General features: G+C 40.2%; 1 protein-coding gene across 2 annotated transcripts in view; it reads left to right on the forward strand.

Moving 5' to 3' along the window:
- Positions 1-13,018, forward strand: part of LOC133658771 (NT-3 growth factor receptor-like) — a 97,768-nt gene that overhangs the window by 63,432 nt on the left and 21,318 nt on the right. For both annotated transcript variants that reach the window (XM_062061152.1, XM_062061150.1), the window contains 4 exons: positions 2,606-2,705; positions 5,795-5,968; positions 8,781-8,911; positions 11,776-11,948. In XM_062061152.1, coding sequence (XP_061917136.1) covers positions 2,606-2,705; positions 5,795-5,968; positions 8,781-8,911; positions 11,776-11,948 — 578 coding nt within the window. The remainder of the gene's footprint in view (positions 1-2,605; positions 2,706-5,794; positions 5,969-8,780; positions 8,912-11,775; positions 11,949-13,018) is intronic.

The following is a 13,018-nucleotide window of genomic DNA, read 5'->3' on the forward strand; positions in this document are numbered from 1 at the left end:
TGTCAAACGATATTGGAATGTGCAGGTGCGAGCCAAATAACAATTCAGCATAATGTCAATAATCTCTCCAATACATTTCAGTCTGGTTTCCGTTCCCTCAAAAGCACTAAAAGAGCATTCTACAAAGTCTTAATTCACCTCCTCCACACATCTGACCCAGGCCACCTCAATCTCTTCATTCTTCTGGATCTCCTTGCAGCTTTTGACGGCATAAATCACACCATTGCTCTCTTCTACCGGGAAACTTCCCTCAACATCACAGGCACTGCACTCTGGATTAAATCATATCTGACCAATAGACAGCAATTCTTATCCATCAATAACTGCCCCCTTGTACAAAGGTGTCCCCCAAGGTTCATTAAGATCTTCAACCTGTACATACTTCAATTTGGGCAATTAATAAGTCACAGGGCCTTAAAGGCCTACTGAAATGACATTTTTTTATTTAAACGGGGATAGCAGATCTATTCTATGTGTCATACTTGATCATTTCGCGATATTGCCATATTTTTGCTGAAAGGATTTAGTATAAAACAACGACGATAAAGATAGCAACTTTTGGTATCTGATAAAAAAAGGCTTGCCCCTACCGGAAGTAGCGTGACGTAGTCAATTGAACATACCCGCAAAGTTCCCTATTGTTTACGATGATGGCCGCCAAAAGTGAGAGAGATTCGGACCGAGAAAGCGACGATTTCCCCATTAATTTGAGCGAGGATGAAAGATTTGTGGATGAGGAAAATGCAAGTGAAGGATTAGTGGGGAGTGGAAGCGATTCAGATAGGGAAGATGCTGTGAGAGCCGGGGGTGACCTGATATTCAGCTGGGAATGACTACAACAGTAAATAAACACAAGACATATATATACTCTATTAGCCACAACACAACCAGGCTTATATTTAATATGCCACAAATTAATCCCGCATAAAAACACCTAGGTGTTTGTTATGCTAGCTCCTAGCTACTAGCTACTAGCTCGAGCTAGTTATAGCTCGAGCGGGTAATATGGACGGGATCCCGTATATATAACCCGCCAATACAATTCAAACACCTGCACAACACACACACTCACTCAGCCCAAAGGACCGTTCACCTAACCCAAGGTTCATAAAGCTTATATATTTAACCAAAGTTACGTACATGACACGCACGTACGGGCAAGCAATCAAATGTTTGGAAGCGCGCGGGTGGGACCTGATATTCAGCTGGGAATGACTACAACAGTAAACAAACACAAGACATATATATATACTCTATTAGCCACAACACAACCAGGCTTATATTTAATATGCCACAAATTAATCCCGCATAACAAACACTTAGGTGTTTGTTATGCTAGCTCCTAGCTTCTAGCTCCTAGCTACTAGCTCAAGCTAGTTATAGCAAGCGATCAAATGTTTGGAAGCGCAGGTACGTACTCACGGTATCGCGTCTGTGTATCCAAATCAAAGTCCTCCTGGTTAGAGTCTCTGTTGTTCGAGTTCTTCGATCTTGACCGCATCTTTCGGGAATGTAAACAAACACCGGCTGTGTTGTGTTGCTGACTTCCCTCGCAAAATATCCGCTTCGCACCGACAACTTTCTTCTTTGATTGCTCAGCTTCTTTCTCCATAATGCAATGAACAAATTGCAACAGATTCACCAACACAGATGTCCAGAATACTGTGGAATAATGAGATGAAAACAGAGCTATTTCGTATTGGCTTCTATGGGGAAGCCATACCTCTGTTAAACTGGCTACGTCACGCGCATACGTCATCATACCGAGACGTTTTCAAGCGGAAGTGTGGCGGAAAATTTAAAATTGCACTTTATAAGTTAACCCGGCCGTATTGGCATGTGTTGCAATGTTAAGATTTCATCATTGATATATAAACTATCAGACTGCGTGGTCGGTAGTAGTGGCTTTCAGTAGGCCTTTAATTATCACTGCTACACTGATAATATACACATCTACTGCTTCACTGATATAAACATCTACGAAAAAACTAATCTCATAATTATTGGTCCAAAATACCTCACTGATTCTGTTAAAGATTTCAACATATCAATAGCCAGCACTGCTTCTCTAAGCGTTTGCTCCTTCACTTGTCCCTGATTAGCAATCAAGGAACACCTGTCCCTGATTGACAATTAGGATGTTTTATGCCAATGTGCTTTGTACCTTAATGCTGCACAGCTTTCCCTGTGCCCATTTTGCATTATTTGCACTTCCATGCTGCACTATCTTGTTATTAAATACATTTTGCCTGCACTTATGCCTGCCGTCTCTGCATCCTGGAGTCCCGGCCAACAAGGCTGTAACAACCGCTTCATCTTCATCCGATGCCATGGCGGACACAAACACATCCCACAATCCTTTGTGAGCATGAGAACTAAATAATATGGTTTGTATAACTTGAGCACATCAAACGATGTGCAAGCATACAGCCCGGGTCCAAATTACGTTTTTAATAACCGGAAAAAATCAATCAATGTTTCAGAAGTTTTCATAATATCTATTATATTCTGGTTAATGCAGGAACATTATGAGCATGTAATTGTAGTGAATGGTACAGCATTTTTTTTTTTTAATAATAGCCTCTTGACCTCCTCCCATTTCCAGGTTTCTATAGCAGTCGGACTTTCAGGGTTTGCTTGCGTCATGCTGGTGGTTATCTTCCTCTTCAATAAGTATGGCCGAAATTCCAAGTTAGCCATCAAAGGTAGGTCTACACACACTGCAGTTTGAACTATGGCTGAACACATTTCTGACAGGGCTATAGCGCCACCCCTGGCTTTTTCTACATTTGTGTGATGTTTATTAAATTTTTTCCACATCAAAGGTGATTCCACCTTTGATGGAATCAGTAATTCTAATGTATAGCAGCCTCATTAGTTCATTACTAAATAGCACCTGACCGATAAATGGTGGCTCATTTGATATAATTGCTGGCTGTTGTGTGCATATACAGTACAGGCCAAAAGTTTGGACACACCTTCTCATTCAATGCTTTTTCTTTATGTTCATGACTATTTACATTGTAGATTGTCACATCAAAACTATGAATGAACACATGTGGAGTTATGTACTTAAAGGCCTACTGAAATGAAATGTTTTTATTCAAACGGGGATAGCAGATCCATTCTATGTGTCATACTTGATCATTTCGCGATATTGCCATATTTTTGCTGAAAGGATTTAGTAGAGAACATCGACGATAAAGTTCGCAACTTTTGGTCGCTGATAAAAAAAGCCTTGCCTGTACCGGAAGTAGCGTGACGTCACAGGTTGAAAGGCTCCTCACATTTCCCCATTGTTTACACCACCAGCGAGAGCGATTTGGACCGAGAAAGCGACGATTACCCCATTAATTTGAGCGAGGATGAAAGATTCGTGGATGAGGAACGTGAGAGTGAAGGACTAGAGTGCAGGATGTATCTTTTTTCGCTCTGACCTTAACTTAGGTACAAGGGTTCATTGGATTCCACACTTTCTCCTTTTTCTATTGTGGATCACGGATTTGTATTTTAAACCACCTCGGATACTATATCCTCTTGAAAATGAGAGTCGAGAACACAAAATGGACATTCACAGTGACTTTTATCTCCACGACAATACATTGGCGAAGCACTTCAACTACGGAGCTAACGTGATAGCATCGTGCTTAAATGCAGATAGAAACAAAAGAAATAAGCCCCTGACTGGAAGGATAGACAGAAGATCAACAATACTACTATCAGGAGACACCGAACCAAACACTGGACCTGTAACCACACGGTTAATGCTGTGCCGCCTGTCGAAGCCTAGCAATGCTGTTGCTAACGACGCCATTGAAGCTAACTTAGCTACAGGACCTCGTCGGAGCTACGATAAAAACATTAGCGCTCCACCTACGCCAGCCCTCATCTGCTCATCAACACCCGTGCTCACCTGCGTTCCAGCGATCGACGGCGCGACGAAGGACTTCACCCGATCATCGATGCGGTCGGCGGCTAGCGTCGGATAGCGCGTCTGCTATCCAACTCAAAGTCCTCCTGGTTGTGTTGCTGCTGCCGGCCGCTAATACACCGATCCCACCTACAGCTTTCTTCTTTGCAGTCTCCATTGTTCATTAAACAAATTGCAAAAGATTCACCAACACAGATGTCCAGAATACTGTGGAATTTTGCGATGAAAACAGAGCTGTTTGTATTGTGATACAATGTGTCCCAATACTTCTGCTTCAACCATTGACGTCACGCGCATACGTCATCATACATAGACGTTTTCAAGCGGAAGATTCCCGGGAAATTTAAAATGTCACTTTATAAGTTAACCCGGCCGTATTGGCATGTGTTGCAATGTTAAGATTTCATCATTGATATATAAACTATCAGACTGCGTGGTCGGTAGTAGTGGCTTTCAGTAGGCCTTTAACAAAAATGTGAAATAACATAAAACATGTTTTATATTCTAGTTTCTTCAAAATAGCCACCCTTTGCTCTGATTATTTTTTCGCACTCTCTTGGCGTTCTGTCGATGAGCTTCAAGAGGTAGTCACCTGAAATGGTTTTCACTTCACAGGTGTGCTTGAAGCTCATGGAGATCAGAGCAAAGGGTGGCTATTTTGAAGAAACAAGAATATAAAACATGTTTTCAGTTATTTCACCTTTTTTTGTTAAGTACATAACTCCACGTGTGTTCATTCATAGTTTTGATGTGACAATCTACAATGTAAATAGTCATGAAAATAAAGAAAACGCATTGAATGAGAAGGTGTGTCCAAACTTTTGGCCTGTACTGTATGTTAGCTGCCATTATCTGTGTTGATGTTCACTTTCTGTGCATATACAGTAGGACTTTGAGTTTGTTTCATTAGATGACAGAGTGAAGATAAGATATTGTGTTCGTAATACTAACCTAAATAAAGAAAAGGATTTAAACTCACCGTTTGTAAATGACGGGCACATGTAAAGTTGAGCAAACCTTCTGATGAAGATGTGTTGACGACAGGAACCTCAGATTGGTCAATACTTCCCCATACCATCTTAAAATGCTTGTTCATCTCCTTTCTGAAAAGTGTAGATCAATTAAAATACTACTTTGACTGGAATAAAGTATTCGGGATTGGAAGCACAACATATATTTTTTCAAGCTGATAGCGCTAACTTATTTATATGTACTGTTTTTTTAAATGTAAACTAAGTGTAGTTTGTGCACACCTTGAGGTAAGAAAGGTGGATTTGACAAACTGTACCTGTAGATTTATCCAGACAAAAGCCAACGATGGCCGGTCGTCCATCATTTCAATGATAACTTCCGATCTTTTTAGCCCCCTCTGGTGAATTATTTGCACCTTTAAAACCACGAGGCCACAGCAAATGGCTTTGGGGCGGCTTCTTTAGCAGCAGGCATATTTAAACAGTCGTAGCGATGCATTTCATGTGGTTGATGAGGTTGGATATGTTGAAGTGTAATGTTTTTCTCCTCCGAGCAGAATGTTTGCAGAAGATATCAAGGAAATAGCACACAGAATGTTTTCCTCTAAAACAGTGAAGAATCCCACACAATTAACATCACGTTTGTTTACAATTACAAAGTTTATGGCAAGTAAAAGGAGCCCTTGATTTGCTCTCCCCTGTAATGCACAGTATGGGTTATCTCATTGGACATTATTATTTCTATATTTTTATTGGTTATCAGAGCTATTTTTTATTGTTATGAATTTATCAATGTGATGTCATAATTTCTCATACCAACCGGGTAATTATTAATCTCATATTTGTCGTGCACTCCTATTAATTATGAATGCATGCCTCACACTTTGTCTAGGTCCTGGTGAGGAAGACTCTAACAGCCCACTTCACCATGTCAATCATGGGATTATGAGCCCGTGTACGCTGGATGGTGGACTTGACGCTTTGATGATTGGAATGAACAGGATTCCTATTATAGAGAATCCACAATACTTCAAACATGGATACAACTGCAATAAACCCACCGCATGTGAGTAGAAACTAAATAAAAGCCCCTTTCTCACAGAAATTACTCAAAAGTAGCCCGTAGAAGACAAATCGTTAAAGGCCTACTGAAAGCCACTACTACCGACCACACAGTCTGATAGTTTATATATCAATGATTAAATCTTAACATTGCAACACATGCCAATACGGCCGGGTTAACTTATAAAGTGCAATTTTAAATTTCCCGGGGAACTTCCGGTTGAAAACGTCTATGTATGATGACGTATGCGCGTGACGTCAATGGTTGAAACGGAAGTATTCGGACACATTGTATCACAATACAAACAGCTGTGTTTTCATCGCAAAATTCCACAGTATTCTGGACATCTGTGTTGGTGAATCTTTTGCAATTTGTTTAATGAACAATGGAGACTGCAAAGAAGAAAGCTGTAAGTGGGATCGGTGTATTAGCGGCTGGCTGCAGCAACACAACCAGGAGGACTTTGGTTTGGATAGCAGACGCGCTATCCGACGCTAGCCGCCGACCGCATTGATGATCGGGTGAAGTCCTTCGTCGCGCCGTCGATCGCTGGAACGCAGGTGAGCACGGGTGTTGATGAGCAGATGAGGGCTGGCGTAGGTGGAGCGCTAATGTTTTTATCATAGCTCTGACGAGGTCCCTTAGCTAAGTTAGCTTCAATGGCGTCGTTAGCAACAACATTGCTAGGCTTCGCCAGGTTGGGCAGCATTAACCGTGTGGTTACAGGTCCAGTGTTTGGTAGTATTGTTGATCTTCTGTCTATCCTTCCAGTCAGGGGCTTATTTCTTTTGTTTCTATCTGCATTTAAGCACGATGCTATCACGTTAGCTCCGTAGCTAAAGTGCTTCACCGATGTATTGTCGTGGAGATAAAAGTCACTGTGAATGTCCATTTCACGTTCTCGACTCTCATTTTCAAGAGGATATAGTATCCGAGGTGGTTTAAAATACAAATCCGTGATCCACAATGGAAAAAGGAGAATGTGTGGAATCCAATGAGCCAGCTTGTACCTAAGTTACGGTCAGAGCGAAAAAAGATACATCCTGCTCTGCACTTTAGTCCTTCACTCTCACGTTCCTCATCCACAAATCTTTCATCCTCGCTCAAATTAATGGGATAATCGTTGCTTTCTCGGTCCGAATCACTCTCGCTGCTGGTGTAAACAATGTGCAGATGTGAGGAGCCCTTCAACCTGCGATGCACGCTACTTCCGGTACAGGCAAGGCTTTTTTTATCAGCGACCAAAATATGCGAACTTTATCGTCGATGTTCTCTACGAAATCCTTTCAGCAAAAATACGGCAATATCGCGAAATGATCAAGTATGACACATAGAATTGATCTGCTATCCCCGTTTCAACAAAAACAAATAATTTCAGTAGGCCTTTAAGTCACCATTCATTTATTTGTCCTATCAGACAGTTAGCGAGCAGATGTCCTAAGAATAAACACACAGTGGAAAATAAAACACACACATGTCAGAGTCTCTCACTTCATAGCCATTGGAATTATCTTTAGTTTAGGACTTTTGGTCATTTGAAAATGTCATTGCAATTCTTATAGCAGTGATAAGCGCTTGTGCCTCACAGCGAGAAGGTTTGATTCCCAGGCTCTTAGTCTTTCTGTGTGGAGTTTGCATGTTCTCCCCTTGCTTTGCGTGGGTTCTCCCCGGGTACCCTAGATTCCTCCCACCTCCTAAGAAATGCATCTTTGGATAGGTTGATTGTCAACACTAAATGAGCCCCAGTGTGTGAATGTTGTCTGGGTGTGTTGGCCCTGCAATGAGGTGGCACAGTGTACATCGCCCTTCCGCCCAAGTGTAGCTGGGATAAGTTCCAGCCCCTCCGCTACCCAGACAAGGACACGAGGTAGAAAATGGATGGATGGATGCAAAAGGTTGGCGTACAGGATTAAAAAGTTGAAAGGGGTTCAGTTTTTGTCCATGTCTGCCTTATTAACCCCGGATTCTCACAGGACGCTTAACGGCGCAGGACGTCACCGCCATCCGGAAAAGCCCACCGCCGTTCTGATGCGCACTGTTGTGTAGCAAAGTGGCAAAAATTCTTAGGAGATCTCGCAAATCCAGTCATGTGATAGAAGAGTTTTAGTAAAACGAAAACCAAATGGTTTATTCAGTCCTTCCAGGAGTAACTCGGTCCTGCCATTCGAGATACGTATCGGCTGCTGAACAGCAACACCACAGAACATATCGAGCTTTGCCGTCCAACAATACGCACAGGCAGGCGTCTGTGACAGCACCGACTCGTGGAAAAGACAGTTTTACCTTGCAGAACGACAACTTTATTTTTCCATTTGTAGCAAGCAACGACAGACATCATCTCATCTCATTTAACTCCCGCTAACCACTCCCCTGCATCCCTGGCCTCCATACCAGCTGGTATTTGACATAGGTCCCCAAATAGCTGTCCAGGATATGCCTGTAATATGATTCTTTGATTTTGGGCCTCTAATATCAGCATGTCCTCATCCATTTGTGTTAACGAGGTGATGTTAGATCTGAAAACCTTTGACATGTTGACTTCAGGTCCGTCCTTGCCCATTGAAACATTTCAAAGTGTAAAATGCGATCCGTCTTGAACACAAAGTAAACCGAATGATTTATGTTGTGTTTGTGCATGACTTCTTGTCCCACACAAGCAGATTTGAGCTAAATTAATCTGTCGTGCCGAGCAACGGCATAAACTCTGTGTATATTTCTGTAGAGTTTAAGCATGCAGTGGAAATCCGGGGTTAAGCCCTTTACCCCATAACCTTAACCTTATCAGTAGTAGATATTTTCTCTCTCTCTCTTTCAGTTGTTCACCATATAAAACGGAGGGACATTATTTTACAGAGGGAGCTTGGAGAAGGAGCATTTGGCAAGGTCTTCCTCGCTGAATGTTACAATCTGAGTCCCACTAAGGACAAAATGCTTGTGGCTGTAAAGGTAAGAATGTGTGTGTGCTACAAAAATACGAATGGAAGGTCTCCCAAATTAATATTTTGTTTGTTTAGCTCAAGGGTCTGCAACCCGCTGCTCTGGAGCGTTGCAGACCCTTGATTAGATACATAGTTTCCTAACAATATGTTTAACAGGGTGTCCCTAAAGTAAAAAAAAAAAGTGCATATATTATGCAATTTTGAAAAAAGATGAACATTTAAAATGTTTAATAGAACATATAATACTGTACTCTGCGCTCATGTGACCTCATCACATTCTCCCAAACCTTGTATGGGTCATGATTGGCCAACTTCAGAGCATGTACATGTGTCTTCTTGAGCAGTTGGACCTTGCAGGCACTGCAGGATCTTAGTCCATGACAGCAAAGTGATGCTTTTCTTGCTGACTCTCTTCTATTTCTGGGCTAGTCCCTCACCTTTCTCAAAGACATCCTTACCCGAGCAGGTGAACTCTAGCATGGAACACCAGATGGATTGATACAGTACATAGTCTTCTGTATACATTTTTGTTATTCATGTTTCTCCTCCTGTAGTTATTGTTATAAATTGGTAGGTGATAGGAATCTGTACCAAATTCATCACTTTTATAGGAACCAACAACGCTAGCATGTCCGCTAGAACGACTTCACATGCACTTGCCCTTTGCTAATTTCCAATGGATATGCTATATACATGCTATTGATTAGCATTGGCGAGTTCAACTCATCCAAGTTTGGTAATGACAAACACTACTAAGATGCAGGTTACAGCTGGTGTGAAAGAGGCAGGCTTCCAAATAACAGCATTGTATGATAGCGGTGTTAACGCTGTTACTTTTACTAGTAATAAGTAATCTAACTACTTGTATGTGCATTACAAGCGATACGTTTAATATACGCCACTTTTGATGTTGATGTTGTATGTCAACAAGCGTCAAAAGTTCAATGCAGGAAATATATTTTTACTAATGAAAGTAACAACTAGCACCAAACTAAAATGAACTTGATGTCGAATGGAAAAAGGCAACATCACACAGCAAACAACAACACATACTACTTTGAGGGAATAATTAACAACAAATCAATGACTGAAGTGACAAACTTGCAATCCTACAATACCCCGTTTAATGACAAGGACACTACAGTCATCAAAGCACATTCAATCTCGTTATAACAGGGGTGTCCAAAGTGTGGCCCGGGGGCCATTTGCGGCCCGCAGCTAATTGTTTACCGGCCCGCCACACATTATGGAAATGCTATTGCAAAAATAAAAAAGAACATTACAACAAGTGGAATGAGATGAAATCTAACGAGAAAAAGTTGTAATGTTGACACAAAGCTGCCATGCAGGCTGTTTTTTTTCCTTTTGTCTTTCTTTATTTTATTTTTTTTGCCATTGCTCCAAAAAAAAAAATAATGACAAAAAATCCATGTTATAATGAATTATTTTCAAGGCTCCAATTACTTCAAATATTTCACTTTAAAATGTTTTATGTGGTAAATATTGCATATATTGTGTAGTTGCCATATAAAAACATCAACCTTTTCTTTGACAAAAGCGCACAATAGTTCAAACGTAAAATGGACAGATATATCTGAAGTTGATCTAGTAACTTAAGTGTTGAAAGTAAAAGAAAAACCTAATAAAATGTATCACTTTATGAGTGGGGCACATTTTGGATCCCAAATATATTTAGTGGTATTTTATTTATCTTTTCACTGTGATTACTCAAAAATATGAAATAATTAAAATCAATGGTGTCCTGCATTATTGATCTTTTAGGGCTCTAATGACTAAATACTGCTTATTTCAGTTTTACTATAAAAAAACAAAGTTGTTTTTGATAGAAAAGCCATAAAACCATTTTATTTTTTATTACTTTATATCAACTTGAAGTTGATATAGAGATTTACTGTAAGCGTTAAATAATAACAAAAAAATAAAATTTGACTTATTTTTAACATTTTAATGACTGAGACCCTTTATGGTCCCCGGGACCCCTAAAGGTAAAATATATTAAAAAATCCATATATTTTGTTATGGTTTGAAAATGAAAAATATCAAAATGGCCCCCACATGCTTTAATTTTTCCGTGTGCGGCCCTCAGTGGGAAAAGTTTGGACACCCCTGCTTTATAAACTAGCGCTAACAATCCAGTGAAAAAATTCAACCTGGCTGCCATCACTTCCGGCAAACTGCCGCTGCTAAGCTAAATTGCTGAAATTCAGCTTAGCTAAATTGTGCTCTCACTGATGTCACACGTGTATTGGCAACAGACACCGCCTTTTAAAGGCACACACACACACACACACAGACACACACTTTGCTCTCATGAAACAACATATTTGACTTTTTTTTTTTTTTAATTAACGCATTATTACTTTCCTGAGTAATTAATTACATTTATTCAATAATATTTCCGTTAGTAAATATTACTTTTTTGGTAAAGTAACGAGTAACTGTAATTAATTACACTGTAGATTAGACAGTTGTCATGCCCTTTTGAGCGCCACTGAGAAACAAATTCTGTTAATGAAAATGACGCTGATTGGTCAAAATATGAAGTTTTCTGGGTACGAAGTTGCAAGGCCATGCATGAGTTGCAGGGATTGGTTCAAAATTGTATGAAATGGCACAATTTTGACATTGCAAAATCCTGGCGGGACATTCTTCCACCCCAAGAATGTTTGAAATAAAGCATTTAAATGCTCCGTCGTTGATATTTGGTCAATATGTAATATTGGTTGGCCAACTTCAGCATATGCAAGTGGAATGAAGCGAACGCACACACACAATACGACTGTCGTGTCAATATCAGCCTTTTGTCATTTATTGTCTTACGATCAACTTTTGTTCTTTGTTCCTCTCCAGACTCTGAAAGATTCCATGCTATCAGCCAGGCAAGATTTCCAACGGGAAGCTGAACTGCTGACCAATCTCCAACATGAACATATCGTAAAGTTTTATGGCGTATGCGCTGAAGGAGATCCACTCATCATGGTCTTCGAGTATATGAAGCATGGGGATCTGAATAAATTTCTCAGGTGAGCTTAAAAACAAAAGTAGAGATACATTGGTAGATGTTGTACTGAAGCATCAGTGACTTCCAGACATAAATAATTTCAAGTGAAATATTGTATTCCTGAGAAATATACAGAAAAATCTGCTTCTTCCTTTAAAGCAGTCTGTTTCACGTAGACCAGGGGTCTCAAACTCAATTTGCCTGGGGGCCACTGGATGCAGGATCTGGGTAAATGTATTTAAAAAATTATGTTTAAATGTCTTTATTTTTATTTTCAACACAAAATAAAATCAAAATATAAATGAACAAAATGAGAATTAAGTAAATAAATCAGTCATAAGTAATAACAAGAGAGGAGAAGTCTAGCAAAACTTCTAGCCATTATGGACAACACCTCCCACCCACTACACTCGGACCTTGCGGGGAGAATGAGCAAGTTTGGTGGAAGGCTCAGACTCCCACAATGCAACACATAACGACACAGGAGGTCCTTCATACCGACAGCCATCAGACTGTATAATGCATCTGTTCCTTGACTGCACTTAAATGTAGAGTATATGTAGAATATATTTATATTATTTATGTATTATATTTTTTATATATTATATATATATATAATATATATTATATATATATATATATATATATATATATATATATATATATATATATATATATATATATATATATATATATATATATATATATATATATATATATATATATATATATATATATATATATATATATATATATATATATATATCTCTGAGCTGCCACCCTACCGTGGTAGAGGAGTTTGCATGTCCCAATGATCCTAGGAGCTATGTTGTCCGGGGGCTTTATGCCCCCTGGTAGGGTCTCCCAAGACAAACTGGTCCTAGGTGAGGGATCAGACAAAGAGCAGCTCGAAGACCTCAATGAAAAATAAAACCTATGGACCCAGATTTCCCTCGCCCGGACACGGGTCACCGGGGCCCCCCTCTGGAGCCAGGCCCGGAGGTGGGGCACGATGGCGAGCGCCTGGTGGCCGGGCCTGTCCCCATGGGGCCCGGCCGGGCACAGCCCGAAGAGGCAACGTGGGTTCCCCCT

This window comes from Entelurus aequoreus, linkage group LG10 (genome assembly GCF_033978785.1).
Source record: "Entelurus aequoreus isolate RoL-2023_Sb linkage group LG10, RoL_Eaeq_v1.1, whole genome shotgun sequence".
Classification (NCBI taxonomy): Eukaryota; Metazoa; Chordata; class Actinopteri; order Syngnathiformes; family Syngnathidae; genus Entelurus; species Entelurus aequoreus.